The sequence below is a fragment of the Artemia sp. Qi Xiang Cuo genome, chromosome 20 (genome assembly GCF_049724085.1).
Source record: "Artemia sp. Qi Xiang Cuo chromosome 20, ASM4972408v1, whole genome shotgun sequence".
NCBI lineage: Eukaryota > Metazoa > Arthropoda > Branchiopoda > Anostraca > Artemiidae > Artemia > Artemia sp. Qi Xiang Cuo.
Genome location: NC_142813.1, coordinates 7,435,220 through 7,454,429, shown reverse-complemented (window position 1 = coordinate 7,454,429; position 19,210 = coordinate 7,435,220). Strand labels below are relative to the sequence as shown.

General features: G+C 36.2%; 2 protein-coding genes across 2 annotated transcripts in view; one reads left to right on the top strand and one right to left on the bottom strand.

Moving 5' to 3' along the window:
- The window catches only part of Ras85D (GTPase ras-like protein 1), a 61,146-nt gene extending 55,034 nt beyond the window's left edge, over positions 1 to 6,112 (bottom strand). The window contains exon 1 of the mRNA XM_089106334.1: positions 6,033 to 6,112. Within this exon, the coding sequence (XP_088962460.1) occupies positions 6,033 to 6,063 (31 nt within the window). The 5' untranslated portion in view covers positions 6,064 to 6,112. The remainder of the gene's footprint in view (positions 1 to 6,032) is intronic.
- Positions 6,113 to 6,227: 115 nt separating this feature from the next.
- Positions 6,228 to 19,210, top strand: part of LOC148939826 (mutS protein homolog 5-like) — a 140,243-nt gene continuing 127,260 nt past the window's right edge. The window contains exons 1-3 of the mRNA XM_089106010.1: positions 6,228 to 6,279; positions 11,085 to 11,327; positions 18,217 to 18,365. Coding sequence (XP_088962136.1) covers positions 11,139 to 11,327; positions 18,217 to 18,365 — 338 coding nt within the window. The 5' untranslated portion in view covers positions 6,228 to 6,279; positions 11,085 to 11,138. The remainder of the gene's footprint in view (positions 6,280 to 11,084; positions 11,328 to 18,216; positions 18,366 to 19,210) is intronic.

Genomic DNA, 19,210 nt, shown 5'->3' with positions numbered 1-19,210 from the left:
TGATTTGCCCAAATAGGAATAATTTTTCTGGGAAATTAATTTTTTCCTTCAGTGTAAATAAGAAAGATCTACTTGTTTTTAGGCCATTAGAGTTGGGTTTACCCAGTTGGGTGACATCTTCAACAGAGATTGTGTTCCCAGCCCTATCTGAGAGCCCTTCTTTTAACTCCTGAATATATATTTCTGGAGGAACATTATATACTACTATTTTTGTTGGGAATTGTTTTGGGTTCCATTTAGATGAATTAATTGGGATATTCAGAAGAGATTTTAGATTAATTATTATATCTGCTGATTTCTGATCTTGGACAGCTATTAGCAAAGATCCATCATGGTGAATGTTAAGAGAGAACATTGATTTAACAATTTGAAAATTGCAACCCTTATTGTAGTAATCTTTGTTATTTAAAAGGGAGTATTAGGAGAAATTTTGAGGTAAATTCCCAAGTTTTTGGGAAGGAGAATCTTGGGCAGGGGGAGGGGAAATACTTTTGATTGGGGAAGATCTTTTCCTTTTTTTGGAGCTCCTAGAAAGGACCTCTTGAAACCCATTATCATCTATGTGACATTAGCCCCTACACTGATCATTGTCCTATTCTCAGAACTTGAGATATCATGTGAGCTTTGTGATAGTGAGCTTGACCAGCAAAGATGGGGATCAATTTCATTAGTATTTGGGGTGAGATCTGGGGGACTTTTTTTTAGGGGGAGTTCTATGCTTTGCCTATTGGAATAAGCTTTAAGCTAAACAAGAAAGGATATTACTATGATAACAGACGGTCTGCACTCTAATGTGAGGAAAACTTCACCATCCACAAAAGAAACACCACAGTATGGCCCTGAGGAGGATTTTGAGCACAATTGGTTTGGTATAACTACAGTGGTTTCATCTGTTTCTTCTGGCAGAATCTCCAACACCCAGCAATATCTGCTTCTTCATCTTTTAAGAGCACTTAGATATTTAGAAGCTTTTTTGTAAGAGAATCAATATTGTTAGAAATGACACACATGGTACTATTGTTCCAAGACCCTTGTGACCTGTTGTCCAGTGGCAGAGGTCCCATAGCTGTGACCACAATTGACAAAAGTGGTATAGAGGTTAATTCAGAAACAGCACTAAGGAAGCTCAAGTTACTTGAAAAATCACATGAAAAGAAAAGTTCACCAAGTTCATTTTCAAAAGAAGATTCACTGGGATAAACACTTAAAGTTCTACAAAATGAAGAACATAATTACAAGTCAGGGCTATTTACAGGCAGCAAGGTGCAAACTGTTACATTTCCATTGTGGCTGGGTTCAGTACTGGCTTGGGAACTTTCCAACCACAATGTGCAGCAACATTTTTGTCATAATTTGGCCTTCACCAGAATTTGTTTGCCTCTTTAGTGTATCTATGAGAGACTTATGTTTATCATGCATGGCCTTTGATGCATCACTGCAAAACTGAAATATTTGCAGCATTCACAAGAAGGGTCCAGGACATTCTGTTCAACTTTGTTCAGAAAATTGGCTCATTTGGAAATATTCAGATTTTAAGGCCAAATTCCTGCCTTCTCAAAATTAGCTGTGACATTTTGAGGATACAGCTTTTCAAGAAAGGGATGCTTGCACAAATTTGTTAATTAATGTATTGAAAGTCTCTGACCAGGAAAGTTGCTGCATCCAAATGACTCCCTGATGGCAATTTTCAATGGTAAGTACACCAAAATGTCAAGGGGTTGGATATGATGGGAGAAAAGGTTAGGTGGTGATATCATTATGTTTGCACAAGGAAATTACTTGTACTAAAATGTGGTTTCCATGATTGTCAAACAAGAATAAAACAGGGTCTTTTTAGCTGAGTTTGACCTCTTTTAGGAAGTGTTCCATGAAACAAAGGAAATTTTCTGAGATCATCTATTCACTGCAATGGGCTGAGCCAATGCATTCTGGTGGTTTATCTTGATACATTCTCTCTCAAGCTTTGACTCTTGGAAAAACAAACAATGACAGAATTGTCTGATCAGTTGCACATATGAAGCATAGTTGTTGTATGCTTACCTTTGTTATGATATGCTTGTGCTGCCTGTAATGCTCTCATTGTATTGCTTGCTGTGTGCTTATGCTTGTTGTTTTGTGTTGCAGGTCAGTTGGCTTCAATAAACTGATTTAATCAAACGTCTCTCATTGAATACAACATGGTGTCAGAAAAATAGTCAAGATGGACAACTCTATGCCTTCACCTCGTTTTGAATGGGAAGCAGCCAGTCATGAGTCATGGAAAAAATTCAAACAACATGTGCAGCTAATGTTCACAGGCCCTTTAAGTGGAAAAACTGAAAAGCAACAGTGTGCATATCTACTTCTGTGGCTTGGTGAAAAAGGTCGAGATGTATACAGTACTTGGACATTGCAGGCAGAAGAGACAGATAAAATTGCTTGCTACCTAGAAAAGTTCAAGGAACATATTTCACCATCTGTCAACCCAGTCTTTGCCCAGTACAAGTTTCACAAACAAGACCAAAGTGTGCATGAATCAGTGGAATAGTATATAACAGCCATACGCGTGTTGGTTAAGGACTGTGATTACCCAGTAACAACCATTAATGATATGGTGAGAGACAGAATTGTTTGTGGAATCTTATCAGTGGTGATAAGATTATGGTATTTTCCCCTCTTTTAGCCAACATAGTCTGAGCCACCCATTGTGCACGCTTTTTAGCAATCACCTTTGGGACATGCACAACTATGGGTACTCCTGTTTTGTTGCAGTTCCAAATTCAACCAGGAGGAAAATTATACTTGCAATACAACTCTTTAAGATTTTGAAGGAAGGAACCATTTACAATGGCATTAAACCTGTCAGCATAAGCCTGGCTTGTATTTTCAGGTTTTCTGATGGACAAGCTAGCATTCCACTTGAAGAACTCTTTTATTTAGTCCACTCCTGCTCTCTCATTCAGTTTGCAGCTTGACAGGAATTTGATCTTCAGTGCTATTGCCTATTGGTAGGCTAACTTTCTTGTTGCATTGGGAGTCAGCCCATGGTTCAGGAGTGAGCATTTTTCAGGTAAGCAGTGAGCTCTTTCTCTTGTTTGGGAGTAAAACAAGCTTAGTGCTCCCCTGAACACCATCATAGTCATTATTACTACTACTAGCACCACTCTGCTCAAAACCTTGCATTTTGCCTTGTATCATTTCACAACATCCACAAGGGTACTCTCCTTTTAGAGAAAATTCTTCTGCAGTTGCCCAGAAAGACAAATTCCTATTTAAAAATTGAAGAACAACAAGCCTGACTAATTCTGGATGAGGAGTGCCACTCCTCTTTCAAATATAGTTGCAAACCTATCAGTAAAACAATTTATAATCATCAGCATATGAGAAAGCAACATGGAAATTAGATAGATCACACCACTTCATGCTTTGAGGCATAGAATGGAAAGAAGCATACAGGCCCTCTATAACAGAACTAGAATACTTTCCTATTTTTTATCTCCAGCTACATCTAATCCTATTTTCCCAAGTTAGTAAAAACCCTTGTATCAGGACAAACAGGATAAAAATTGGAACAGTTCTGGAAAAAATAATTATATAGGACAAAACTAAATACTACAAGAAGTATCTGGAATTGGCCTTTATTGATGCTATGTTGAAAATTTTTTTTTTTTGTAAATAACAGCCTGACATTTGATAAAAATATCTTGTCTGATCCTGCAAACTTACAGCCCAAGAGCTTTGTTCAAACATTTTGAAGTTCAAAAACTTTTAAGAGGTCCTGTGTACAGCTTCTCCCCTATTTGGGCAAGACTGGAAAGGACAGGTTACATTAAAATTGAATTTGTAAAGGAAACAAATGTCATATTTGGACTCAGGATGAAATTCTGATGCTAGAGGTAAGTTTGTTTCTTAGTTATCTGAATACTTTCTTAACATAAATATTTACCAAATCAAGAATAAAATAACACACAGGAAATAAATAATATGGGCTGAGCCTATATATTTGGGTAGGGTTAGGCTAAAACTAAACTTGCAACAAAAGCAGGTACTCCTATATTAAACAGTCTCTTTTATATATGTCAATAATTTGTTTCTAAACTATTATATATTCTTATTCTATTATATTATATTTCTATTATTTATTATTATCTATTATTATTCTATTCTATTATATATTTTTATTAGTTTATATTATTATATAAACTATTATATATTATAAATTATTTTATTTCATTAGCATTAACAAACTAGCAGTACATAAAAGAGTATGTTTAACATAGGAGTACCCAAAAGCAATTATTATATCCAGAAAGAGCATACTCACTTTATTTGTAGGTCAGAAATGTGGACTGCTTAATATTTGCCCAATCTTCTAGGCTGGCTAGGAAATTAATTGAGAAAAAGAAATGGGTAATATTATATGTTAGTTACTTTTACAGGCTGATAAGTCTACAGGCTAAAGTATGCCCTGGGAAGGTATTTTGAAGCACCTATCTCCACTCCTTCTTCCTCTAGATGGTCCTGAAATTTGCCTACATGGAATAGGAGGGGACACCAAGCACAACTTACCTATCGAAATTTTGACAAAACAACATTTTAACTTAATTTTCAGTTATCAGTTTCTTTTTCTTTGGTTTTAGTTCTGAAAACTACAATTCCTGTTTTTGAGTACAATTTCAAGCAATATCAATGTTTTTTTTCTTCAAAATTTAGGAAATGTATTTGCATATATCTAAAGGTAAATTTGCAGGTGGCACAATAATTTAGCTATGATAAAAGTGAAAACATAATTTGATGCCTTTTTTTATGTTCTTTCTCAATTCAATAATTGCTTCTGTTGCAAATTGCATCTTGAGCCCTTAAACAGGCCCCACAGGTATTTCATTTTTGTAACCCCACAAAGAAGTTATCAACAGTAGTTAAGTTATTGAAAAGTTGTTAAAAACATATCACTAGTTTATAAATAAGTTGTTCAAGAGTAATACATACCAAAAATACTAATTTATAACAATTCAAACCTCATTTATTGGCAACACAAATATAAACCATTTTCCTAATGTTTCAAGTTTTCAAATCCAATCAACAAAACTATTTGTAATTTTGCAATTTTGCAATAAAAAATTTTGCAATTCCAAACTTTGCCTCAACAATTCAGGGTACAGGGTTGTCCAGAAAGTAATAGGACTGAGTCAATTTAAAAACATTTATTGAGCCAATTGTTGCAATTCTTCAAAAAAATCTCAAAATAGGCTCCTTTTGCATCAATGCAGTGCTGCCAGCACAATTTCCAAGCATTCCGTCTAGCATCACAATATGCATTCTCTAGAATAGCCTTTAGAGCCATGATGCATGCTGCTTGGATCCCCTCTGTCACCTCAAAATACTTGCCTTTCAAAAGCTTTTTGGTAAATATTGGTAAATATTTACCCTTAAAATACCTTCTAAGGACATAGGCTACTTTAGCCTGTAGACCCATCCCAGAAAGTTTCATTGTCCTAACCTAACTGCTTTCCAAGATAGCCCAAAGTAGTTAAAGTAGAATTTTACCACATATTCACTTTATTCATAAGTCAATAATATGATTTGGTAAAAATTTACCCATACTTAAGCCTATAGATCCATCCCTGAAAGTTTCATTTTCCAAACCTAGGCTAACCCCTTCCCAAGATAGCCAAAAGTAGCTAAAGTAGAATTTTACCAAGAAATTCAACCTATGTTCTGAAGGAGATTTTTTGGAGATGAATGCTTGAATATAGACTACTTTCCCATACCCAACTTAGGCCAATAGCTTAGAAGCATTCCAATGTTTCATTTAAGCCTAGGCTACATGTCCTAAGATCTTTCTTAATCTTTTAGATGGAATTTCACTCTCCTTCCATCTAGGCTACAATGTAAACTAGGCTATGGCCTAAACAAAATACATGACTTAACTCCTTAGCCTTAGGAAGGCTACCTTAGCCTTAGGAATCATAAGCCAACCATTGCCCTTAGATAGATTTTCTGGTAGAAACTTCTATCACTTAAAGTGGAAGCTACAGATAAGGAAATCTTACCGCCTACAACAACGAGTTTATATTCAGTCATTTCAAGAGAATAATCAGAACATCCCAAATAAAATAGACAATAGTATTTATATTTTCTAATGATTGTGATGATTGACATGAACTAGCCAGCCATCTAAAATAACTGATGAACTGAAACATAATTTAATAGATGGCATAAACTTACAAGATATTTAAATATGTAAAGCAAGCTTGATTTTTGAACCTGTTATGTGGTACAACATTAATATCACCCAAAGTTGGAAGCTTTTGACTTAAAATCTATAATTTTCTTAGAATTTTCTATAAAACTTGAACAAAGTCTTCTTTGCCAAATTAAAAAACCTCAGCTATTATATAAAATAGATCTATAGCCTAGAATAAAGCATTTTTGATAGGCTTATTGGTCATGCTCATGGCAAATTCTCTTTTGTAGCCCAGCTGTTTAACATACCTTTGCTAACTAAAGAAAATGGGGATATGATAAGAGGATAAATGTCCAAGGAAAAGAGAAATAATAAGACAGGAGCTTACAAGGCAGGCCTAGCCCACTAGTGTAGTGGCTGGCCTCCTCAGGAGGAAACTGGAAACACTGTAAAAACTGAAAACAATTTAAAAGAACATTATAAAATTCTTAATTTTTTTTCAGAATTTTATAGTGTTCCAATCTGAGGAGGCTAACCAACACTAGAAGGATACTCAGGGGTTTTTTTGGGGGGGGGAGAGATGCTCCCCCCAATTCTTTGGAGGAAAAATATTAGGCAAAATGTTGTTTTGTCAAAATTTCAATAGGTATAGACCTGTCAAGTAGGCAAATTTCAGGACCCTCTTGAAGGAGGAGTAGAGTTAGGTACTTTAAAATACCTTCCCAGGACATACTTTAGCCTGTACACCCATCTCTGAAAGTTTCATTTTTCTAACCTAATCCCCTTTCAAGATAACCAAAAGTAGCTAAGGTAGAATTTTACCAAATTTTATATAGCCCATAGCCTACACCTGGACTATGCAGATATAGATCCCCCCCCAATAAAAATGCTGGGTATAAATTTACAGCTGTAACTAATGATAAGGAGACATGTTAAGAAAACAATTTTTACTTTATAATATGTATAATGATCCTTGTTAACATATTATCCAAGGGGAGAACCTTAATCCTCAAATCTTTCCTCTTTTTTCCATAAAAGATTATGGTTTTTCCCATGCTTTCTTCTTCTTCTTAGAATGCCAAGCCTTCTGGAGTCCACTTCTGCCTCCTTTTGGCTTCACAACAATTTTCAATCTACAGGGGGGTGATGGGTCAGGAATAAGTCTTGCTACCATCTATGTGAACTACTCGCAGATATTGTTATGTCTTAAGAAAACAAAAATACTTTTGTATAGATGTCTTTCAGTGTTAGCTGGTAAGTTTGAGAGCAGCAACACGTTCATGTCTGGCTGGAGCTTTGTCTTACTGAAGATTCTCCTAATGTTGGTTACTTCTTGCTGGATGCACTGACATTCACAAGTCAGGTGGTTCAAGGATTCTGGAAATGAGTTGCAAAATCTGCAATATGGGTTGGTTTGTTTGTGCCAAATAAACTCCTCTTTCCTCAAGATCAAACAGTTGGTTTTGATTCTATAATAAAGAATTTTATCAGCCTGGGATGAAAATAACGATGGAATGAGCATTTTTGCTTTTGAAGGAACTCTTCTTCTGAGTATGTCTCTGAAGGTCTGGGCCTTCAAATTAGGGTTAGTTGGATTATTCAAGGAACTACTAGCTAGCTGGTCTGCTACCTCATTATATTTGATGCCTTGGTGTCTGGGGATATGCTGGAACTTGACTTCAATAAGGCTATTTTGGAGAATGATTAATTGATCTCTGATTGTCCTCAGGGCTGTATCCTTAGCACTCCAATGGATACCATCAATGAGCTGAAGGGCACCTTTGGAGTTTGAGAGCAATACTACTCTTTTGGAAGGTGGTGGGCTAATATTGATGACCTCTAAAGCCTCTTTCATTGCCAATCGCTCTGCAATGAGGATGGAAGTAATATCTGTAAGTTTGGTTTTTATATTCAGTTTATAACTTGGGATAACAGCTGTAGAGCCACATTTGCTGCCTTTAACCAAGTCATCAGAGTAAATTTGGAAATAATCTGGATACAAAGTGGTCATTTTCTCATGAAAAAGTGTCTGTACTTGGATTGGCAGGTAATTTGTCTTTTGCAAAAGTATCAACTCTAGTGAAACACTTAGAGGTGATATTTGATCTCCTGGGGGGACAAGGAAATGACTGAAACAGGGTGATGCAAGTTTCCAAGATGGGACAAGCTTGTTAAATGTTTTCCATGACCTTATAGATGTCAAATTGGGGGAGATACCATCTTTGGCAAAAGTGAGCTTAAAAATATCATGCTCATAACCTATAGCGTGTATCTTGATGTAATATTTGATGATCAGTGTATTCTGTCTTTCTAAAATAGAGGGCAGGCCAGTGAAGGGTTTCACTTTGTTTGAGGAGCACTGAGCATGAAGCCCTAGGGAAATTTTCCTAGCCATATTTTGGATTGTTTCTAATTTGGCAAGATTAGTGTTACTATATTCTCCGTAAGTTTCAATGACATACTCAATCTTTGAACAAATAAACCTTTTGTAAAAATCAAAGAGTATTTCTTGGCAATTAGCCCACTTTCACCCTGCCAGGCGCTCAAGGATGAGTAACCTGTGCATACATGAATTTTTTTAAACGGTTGATTTGATTTTGCCAAGTCAGTCTTGGATCCAGGTATACTCCTAGAAATTTAGGGCCTATGGCATGTTCTATCTCCACATTGTTGACAAATAATTTTGGTGGTATGACAGACTTTTTGTTCTGGAATATGATTGCGTTTGTCTTAGACTTAGGAGATAGACTGGGAGATAGGTAGAGAAAATGCAGTAGAACAAGTTGCTAATTCATATAATGCTAAGTTAATACTATTGGCAATAATGTTTACATCTTTACCTGCTGACCAAAGAACTAACTCATCTGCAAATTCAAGCTTGGATATTGAATCACTGCTAAACTGAGGCTCACTTAAAACTAATAAGAAAAGAAGGGGGCTGAGTATGGACCCCTGTGAGCTTTCAACACAATGGTCATATCTTTTGAAATTTTTTATATACATTTTTTTCTATAGATGGCGTTCACCCTGATTGTTGTTAATTCTGTAAAGTTTCAATCATTAAAAAAAAATATTATACCCCCCCCCTCCCTAATGTGCAAATATATACCCAAAATTGCATTCTGTTTCTAAATATAACCTTCATTTGCATCACAAATGAATTTTGCCCCCACCCCCCTGATGTGCAATATATACCCTAATTTGGATATATTTAGGGGTTGGGCTAAAGTTCATTTGGTTATATTAATTAAAAAAAACTTTCCAAAAAATAAGTTTTTGAAAGAAAAGTAAAGGCCATTGTAAACTTAATTTCAGCAGATACAAATACCTGTTAAAATTCAAACTCAAAATGACCAGAAAGTACTATTAAAGAATAAATGAAACCCAATAAACAATCATAGCAAAAAACATGCAACAAGTAATAATATAAATTAATAAATAGATCTTAAAGGAAGTAATGCTTAGATTGAATATGAAAACCAAGCTTAAAAAAAAAAAAAATATTTTGCTATTGAAGTATAAATGGAACTTAAAATGAACAGAAATTAAATAAACAATCAATGGAAACAAACATACAATAGATATTAATGTAAATGAGTAAATAAATCTTAAGATGAGTAAAACTTTATGAATATGCAAATCAAGCTTGAAACAAAAAAAAATCTGTACAAACAAGAGTTTGGGTATTGCGTCCTTCTCTTACTGTAAAAGTCTATAACCTACTGAGTCATTGGCACTTTACAGAAAACCAATTTTACAACAAGTATTTTCTTTTGTACTTAATGTTGAAAATAAACATTAAAATAATAGTAAAATTTTGAACTGATGAGCTTTCAGCAATTAATATCATTATGCATCAAATATTCAGTTTAATTTATTAGCTATTTCAAAAGTTGTGCAAGATGAATATAGTTTCCCTACAAACAAGAGTTTGGATACTACCCCCTTCCTTAACTGCCAATAAATACCAAAAGCCTGCTGCATCATTGGCACTTAACTGAAAACGAATTATGTTACAAATATTTTCTTTTCCAGTTCTTACAGCATTGAAAATAAAAATAAAATTACGGTGAAATAAATTCTTGGACTGATGGATCTTTAAACAATTCATATCATTATATACCAAATATTAATTTTGATTTTGTTTATACTTTTCAAGATTCTTCAAGACACATATAGTTTTCAGTAAAGCACCATCACACAGTAGGTTTTAGACTTTTGCAGTGAGAGAAGGAGTCAATACCCAAACTCTTGTTTGTAGTGATTTTTGTTCGTTTCAAGCATGATTTGCATATTCAATTTAAGTTTCACTTGTTTTAAGATTATTTGTTTATTTACATTAGTATCTATTGTATGTTTGTTTGCATTGATTATTTATTTAATTTCTGTTTGTTTTGGGTTTCATTTATACTTCAATACCAAACATTTTTTTTCTTTTTAAACTTTATACACATATTCGATTTTAGTTTTATTCTCTTTGACATCTATATATTCAGAGGTATTTTTACCTATTGTATGTTTTTTTGCTTTGATCGCTTATTTAATTTATGCTCGTTTTTGGTTTCATTTATTATTTAGTTACTTCTGGTCATTTTGAGTTTGAATTTTAACAGGTATTTGTATCTGCTGAGCTTAAGTTCATAATGGCCTTTACTTTTCTTTGAAAAACTTATTTTTTTGAAAGTTTTTTTTTTAATTAATTATTATTTGTTTTTGATTGCAAAAAGTTTCAAGTCTTGTCATCTTTTGCAAATGTCACAGTATCAAGGGCAAACAAGTAGAAATAGGCATAATTTTGCAATGGAAAAAGGTTTGGCAGACTCCCTTTGTGACTAAAGCAGGACTTGATTAACCAGCACACATTGAGAAACTGTTACACCACTGTTTCAAAAGTGTTTCGATTAAATTTTTTTTTCAGTTTAAAGCCTGAATCACAATCAACTGATCTTCAAAAAACTATTGACCATTGGAAATGAAGGGTAGTTCATACACAAAGTCAACCTATGGCAGTAATGGCACCTTATCTTCACATAGAACAACTCACAATGCTTCTTCTTCATCTATGACTGATCCCAATCGTGCACCAATCAACAGCTCTAACCAGGCTAATAGCCAGTCTAGCTTTCAGCTTGCAAACTGTGAGGAAGATAGTGAGGAAGAGGTATTTAACTATTATTGAAGATCTTATCTAAGTAATTAAAACAGTAGAAATAGGCTGTGCGAAAGTGCGGTTCAATTCGTTTTTTTGGGCTATATGAGAGAAAGGTTGAGATGGCTAGGGCGTGTTCTGCGGATGAAGGTTGACATATTTTCCTTTTTGGACAGTTGCCTAAGCTAGACGGAAAGCAGGTTGTCCTTGGTTGAGGTGGGAGGAAGTTGTAAGGAAATATTAAAGGGAAACGGGAACATCCTGGGGGGAGTGTAAAGAGGGAGACTTCGAATAGATTGGAATGGAGGAGGAGCGTGCATAGCTGTGTTGGCCTCCGATGGTTTGGTGCTGTGGTGAGTTGTTATTAGTAGTATCTAAGTATTACTTTTATTAAAGTCCAAATCTTATTATGACTTTTCTGAAATATAGATGCATAACAAAGATTTCACAGTACAGTATATATATATATATATATATATATATATATATATATATATATATATATATATATATATATCTATGTTATATACAGAGTTATTGTAGCTGAGTTTGCATCTTTGCCCTTAATGGGATAAAGCTTCTGCATTACTTTAAGGTTATTTCCATACTGATTTCTACACTCTAATTCTAGATTTTTAGTTGAGTAGTATTTGAGGGACCTTCTATAATTCTTAGTATAGGTATTTCTCTATTGGTATTCTCAACAGCACCATCTTCTTTTTTCTTATATAGACTGGCACGCCATCTATTCTGCTATTTTTGTATAGCGCCATCTCTGTTGCCATCACTGTTTCTTCTGAATAAGTGAAGTTACATAGTTGCCAAATATTGCATAGCTGCCAAATTTAGACAGTATATTTTGCCATTTTCGGCGATAAAATTCGGGCTGCATTTTTCGGAGATAGCCTGTGCAGAAGTGAGCGACAACGAACATTCAAGAGGCCGTACAGTACTAGCGGGATTTTTTATCCTTAAACTGCTGGGATAAGGTGATTCGTGTGTTGTACTTCCCACGGGTCTTATCTACCGTTAAATCTTTAAAGCTTGTAACGCCGGTGTTGCCAAATTGAACTGAAGATTTTGCTGACAAAATCTTTGCCAAAATAAATAACATAGATATGGTAGAACTCTGCCCACGGTGCAAGAAAAATGTAATAAGAGCTCAAGGAGGAATTCAGTGCAGAGACTGCTTAAAATGGCTCCACTTTGGTTGCGCAGGTCTTGCGTATAATAAGGATGCTGCTGACAAACTCCGAGGACAATGGCAGTGCTATAGTTGCAAATCTTCTAGCAACGACCAATATAAAGCGACTCCTCCACCAAAAGCACAAAATACTAGAGGGACTCCGAGAGAAGAATCCACCAAAAGTCAAGGTCCCTCGGTAAGCCAGCCTACGGAGCCCAAAGAGATTCCTTTGGTCACTAGTTTCCCAGATAACAACACAGAATGCGGCTACTGTCACAAAGATGTCGACACTACCACCTCTTTCCTCTGTTTTTTCTGCAACGAGTGGGAACATGCCGCTTGCCGAGGTATAAATGCAGATCTCGTGCTGGTCATGAAGAGAGAAGACAGAGAGTGTCTCCTGTTTAAATACGAATGCCTCTCCTGCTCCAAACGAAAAGTAGCACTTCTACAGCTTCAAGTGCGACAGCTAACAGAAGCTCAACCTCACAGACCTCATGAGGCAACACCTTCGAATTATAGTGTAAAACCCTCGACCTCACGACATCCAGCCGACAATAAATGCAATTATTCAGGTAGAAGTAGAAAAGGAATTAAGAGAACAGAAAAAGATGAATTTTGTAGTCATGGGGCTGCCTGAATCTACTGCTGTCAATGACATTACACAGGTTGTCAAATTGACTCAAGAAAACGAGCTCAGGGCAAATATCACTGGAGGGGAGATACTAGAAACTGCCCGGATTGGAAGACGAAAAGAAGATGGTAGTCCACGCACTTTGTTAGTTAAGCTAAAAAAATCACAAGAGCTTGAGATGAAAAGGCAAACAATCCTGAGGACCGCTCCAAATCTAAGAAAATCATCAAATGAAGAAACTCGTACCAAGGTATATATAAACCCAGATCTCACGCCCATGCCGAGACAAATGCTCGCCGTGAAGAGACAACAGAAGAGAAATACCCGCACCCAGTGCGATCGTCAAATGGATATTCAGAGCCATTGGAGGCGAGGTAAAGACTCCAACGAAGAGCAATGGCAAATATGAAGTAGAATGACCAAAGCCAAACAAATATCACCATCCTTCAAGCCTAAAAAAAAAGCTACTAAAGTAAAAACACTAAAGATATTATATTTAAATGCTGATTCACTACCAAACAAATTATCAGAATTAAAAGTAGAAATGGCAGCAAAGAACCCAGACATAGTAGCAGTGGTCGAAGCTAAGCCTAAACACGGTCGATATCTCCCAACTTTACCGGAGTTGGCCATCAACGGCTACAAAAGCTACACCTTGAACATAGATCAAGAAGATGGTCGGTGAATTATTTGCTACGTCTTAGAAAATTCATAAATCCAGAAAGTGTCATCAAAAACAAATGGACAGGAAATCATTTGGCTTCATATATCAAAAACAAACCACGTAACTCTAAATTTGGCTTTACTATATATAAGTCCAAATAGCACAGCCGTGAATGACAAAGTACTCTTTAAAGATATTCACGTTATATGTCAAAGATTAACAGAACCAACTCTCATAATTGGAGATTTCAATTACCCTAAAATAGATTGGGACCTGCCACACGTCCTAGAGCATAGCGGGTCACCCTCACAGAGGGACTTTCTGAAGACAGTGAACGATAATTACCTAGAACAGCTTATTAAAAAACAAACAAGAATCCGAGGAAGCGACAAGCCACCACTACTGGACCTAGTCCTATGCAGTAATACGGAACTAATAAAAGAACTTACTATAGGTCCTCCTGTTGGAAAATCGGACCACGCTACAATTTACTTAGAGGTGATTATAAGTTGCGAAACTATGAGAAAAAAAGAGAGGTGGATGTATTCAAAAGGTGATTACAATACCATGCGAACAGAGCTAGAAGTTTTCAACTGGACTGAAATACTAAATAACACAGATCTAGTAGATGGCATGTACAGAAAATTTGCATCCGTAATCATAGACCTCAAAAAGAAGTATGAACCACTAGTAAAAATATTTAAACGACTGCCTCTAAAACGAGACATCCTTGACCTAATAAAAACCAAGCGGCAAGCCTGGGAGACGCTCAAGCAGACCGACACCGAAAGTTATTGTAGAAATTATCACAGAATTGCCAACAAATTCAGGAAATCCACTAGACAAGAATCAAGCGTAAAGGAGAGGAAAGTAGCCGAAAACTCAAAGATCAACCCCAAGGTTTGGAACTTCGTGAACTCAAAAAGAAAAGAACAGCCGGTTATTCCCGATCTTAGAAACTCAGCAACAAATTTAACAATCAGTGACCCAATAGCTAAAGCCAACCTACTAAATCAGCAGTTTTCCACATTTTTCACAACAGAGAGGGACAAAGATGAAAGTCAAGAGAAATGTCAGCCACTAGACGCAGGCAAATTTGAAGAAATAGAACTGACAATACAAATGGTCCACAAAAAACTAAAAAATCTAAACCCTTACAAATCAGAAGGTCCAGATGGCCTACATCCTAGAGTTCTCAAAGAGCTGGCACAAGAAATTGCAGCGCCATTGCACTACATTTTTATCAAGTCGCTACAAACAGGGAACCTGCCTGATACATGGAAGCAAGCAACAGTGATACCCCTCTTCAAAAATGGAAGCAAATCAGATCCAAGTAATTACAGACCTATCAGTATAACCTGTATCACATGCAAAATACTAGAATCTTTACTCCACGATAACATATTACAGTACCTACTCCAAAGGAGCCTCATTTCACCCGCAGAGTTTGGATTCCTCAAGAAAAGATCAGCAGAAAGCCAGCTACTTGTCGCTACAAATACCTGGAGAAAATATATGGATAGTGGGATGCAGATAGATATTTTATACTTAGATCTCAGAAAAGCCTTTGATAAAGTCTCACAAAGTCAACTTCTTCGAAAACTACAGTCTATCGGTGTTGGCGATACTATTCTAAAGTGGGTTCTCAACTTTCTAAAAGGAAGATCTCCGCGAGTGAGACTGGAGGGATACCTTAGCAGCAACGAGACAAAAGTCACAAGTGGAGTAGTTCAAAGTAGTGTTCTGAGGCCTTTACTGTTTAATATTCACATAAATGATTTCCCAAAAAACATAGATTCAGAGATAATGCTTTATGTAGATGAAACAAAAATCTTTCACACAATAATAAGCTTTGAAGATACAGAAATACTACAGCAACACTTAAACAAAATAGCAGAATGGATAAATATATATATATATATATATATATATATATATATATATATATATATATATATATATATATATATATATATATATATATATATATATATATATATATACTAAGATTATTTTTCATTATATACAAATCATAAATACAAATCTTTTATGATCTGTGGTTAGTCACAGCAGAGAAAAAAAGAAATGAAGGCTGAATTATGCAGTTAATGTTTTAGCCAAATTTAACTACATATGTCCTGCTTTTGGGGGGTATATTTTTTTTTTTTGTAGCTTCTTAGTTGTTTGATGTATTGATTAGGTTGACTTGTCAACTGCACAGGGGGCTGGTAGCTTTTATGCAGAGCTTGATTGTGGCTGGTGTAGCTTTCAGGCCAGTTGTAGCTGGTGTTTGCACCAGCTGTAGCTACAGGTAGGTCTAACCAATAGAGATGCTTCAGCAGGCTTTTCCTAGGAAGGTCTATGGGACATAAGCACAAAAATGTGAATTTAAAGCCTCAATTTTCTCTTAAAGTAGATCTTAAATCAGTTTTATGAAGGATTACTGAGGAAAATCTCCCTCCCTGTTTGTCCTATGTGTCAGAATGACAATCTTTGTCGATGTCAATGTCAATCTTTACATCTTTGTCAATCTCGCAGAAATCTTTACAAGTTTATCAGTAGTCCCTTTGATTTGGAATTGCTCCTGTCACTGGAAAATTCTTGTGCAGTTATATTATCCTGCATCCAGTAGCAGCTCTGGCCTCTCTTGCGCCTGGGGCAAAATCGGGATTAGCGCCCCCTCCATCTGTACCTCAAATGTTTTTAGGCCAAATTTTAACAAAACTTTCATTTACTTAAAAAAAATTTCAGTTTATTAATTAATTGATAATTTATTGTTAAATTATTATTATGCTAATGTAATTGTTATTATCATTTAATTATTTTTATTTTTGACTTATTGTTGTTTTATTCATAGACTCATTTATTTTATAAACAACTATCGTAGCCGTGGCCGAAGCCCTGACTAAATGGCGCTGTTTAGTACATTGCATAAAACTGGTCACTGGCGGTTAAAATAACTGACAAAAAAAAGGCACGAATGAATTGCTGTGACGGGTTGTTCGACACTTTGGCGGCACCAGTTGGTTTTTATGGCGGGTGTTGGCGGTGATAGGCGCAGGTAGGGGAAGCAATGAACGGTGTTTCTGGGACGTAGGAAGAGACTGTCCGAAATTGCACATCAACTGCAAGCGCCTATCACCTAACGTTGGCAGTCGTAAGGTACTAAGGGCAGCCTCATAAGAGCTGTATTTCAGGCCTAGTATCACTTTCACTGCCCGTTTTTGAATGGCCTCCAGATCTTCACTTAGGTGGGCAATATTATGAGCCTGAAGGCCCCACACAGGACACGCATATTCTAGGATAGGGCGCACATGTGTGACGTAAACTGTCTTCAGCTGACTGTGATAAACCCAGTCGGCGCAAGGTAATTAGCGACCATTGTGTGCAACTACCTTTTTTCACTAGACCGGCGATGTGCACGCTAAATGAACAGTCGATACAGAAAGTACCCCCGAGAATCACTGAAGTTGAGGCGGTAGGGTACCACGGATCCGGGCATGAGAGGTCACGCTTAAGCGGATTAAACCTCATGACTTTTGTTTTATTCACATTAAGCTGGAGGTCATTAATGCTACACTGCTCGAGAAAGGATTTACTGATCTCACTTCTGAACTGGGGATACACGTCTGACTTTTCAGCAAGATATTTCGGAAGTAGGGAGATATTGTCCATGTATTTGAATCTGTCTTCAAACTCAAATAGCGACGAAGACCTCACTGCCTTTCCATAATAAACAAATAAGTAGAACAACAGAGAAATTTTTATATAAGACAGTGGAACGCAACTTTAAATGAATATTTCGACCCTCTATCCAAGGGCCGTCCTCAGGCCGTCTATCAAGGCCCTTGGATATAGGGTCGAAATATTCATTTAAAGTTGCGTTCCACTGTCTTATATAAAAATTTCCCTCTTGTTCTACTTATTTGTTTATTGTCGTCAAACTCGAGGATAATGTAGTTAGTTACAGCTAAAAACAAAAGAGCTGCCAGCTTAGAGCCTTGCGGCGCGCCGCACGTCAGTTCAGCCCACTCAGAGTTTAAGTCACTTAGGAAGAGGGTATAGACACACTGGTAGCAAATTAATTAATTAATTCATAATTTATTTTTTATTATTATCATCTTAATTTAATTGTTATTATTATTTAATTATTTTTTAGCGTATTTTTATTTTATTAACTAATTAACAATTTAATGATTACTTTCCTTTGTTAAATGCACCCCTACTTCATTTTAATAAAATAATATTTCAAAATGACCTTACGATTATAACCGTTAGATTATTTATTTGAAATTTTGGGCCCCTGAAGTTTCTGCGCCCAGGGCAAGTCCCCAGGGCTCTGCCCCAATAAACCGCTACTGCCTACATTCCAACACAGCTGTCGGTTGCCTAAGCAGGTCTGTTTGTTTTTTTTCAGAAAGTACTATGTGTAATATACCGTGGAGGCTTGATTGGTATTGCTGTATATTGTATTGAAGCTGAAGAGTTGCTGGTTTATCAAGAAGTTCCTGATGTTTCCCCTGAATTTCCATATCTTGAGATGGCTTTACTTGAGATAGCTCCAAGGTAGGCTGCCTGATATTTTGTTTTGAAGGGGTGGGGAATTTAAACCCGACGAGGAACGGATATTTTCAGGAAATGCTTTAAGGAGGAAGCTGTTTTTGAAATGGTTATAATGGTAAAAGTCGTTAAAATGGCTATAATGGTAATGGTATAAATGGTAAAAATCAAGATTAAGAAGGACCAACAGTGGCCAAAAATCAGAATTCTACGCCTCCACTTCCTGGGGCAGATTTGGAGAACCCCTGGGACACTGGCCAAATATAGCACACTACCCATTTATTTATGATATACACAGTAAACTAACTTAATGTGGTTTAAAGTTTTTTTTAGTACTTTCAAAAGAGTTATTTATTCTAATTAAACGGCCTTTGTGATTCAGGGGCCATTTATAAAGAATTGGAACAAACTCGAACTTTAGCGTAAAGAGTGAGGTATTGACGAGGGGGCGAACCCTCTCATGTGTAATAATTTATGTTCATTCTAAGTTTTAATGTTGGTCTTTACTTTCAGTTGAAAAACCTTGTTTTTTTATATTTAATCTCTGATCGTTTTTTAAATAATGCTGAGAAATCCGCCCCTCCCCCTTCATGGAAAATTCCCTTCTCCCACGAAAAATTCCTCCATGGAAAGATTCTCCCTCGTAACCTTCTCCCCTCACCACTAAAATCCCCCCCCCGAAAACGTCTGTATACTTCATAATAACCTATACTATATTTAAACAATGGGCAGAGTTCACAACTTGCAGCCCTTCCCCCGGGGACTCTGGGGATTAAGTCATCCTCAAAGACATAGTTATGATATTTTTCGACTATGCTGAACACAATGGCTATCTCAAAATTTTGATCGGG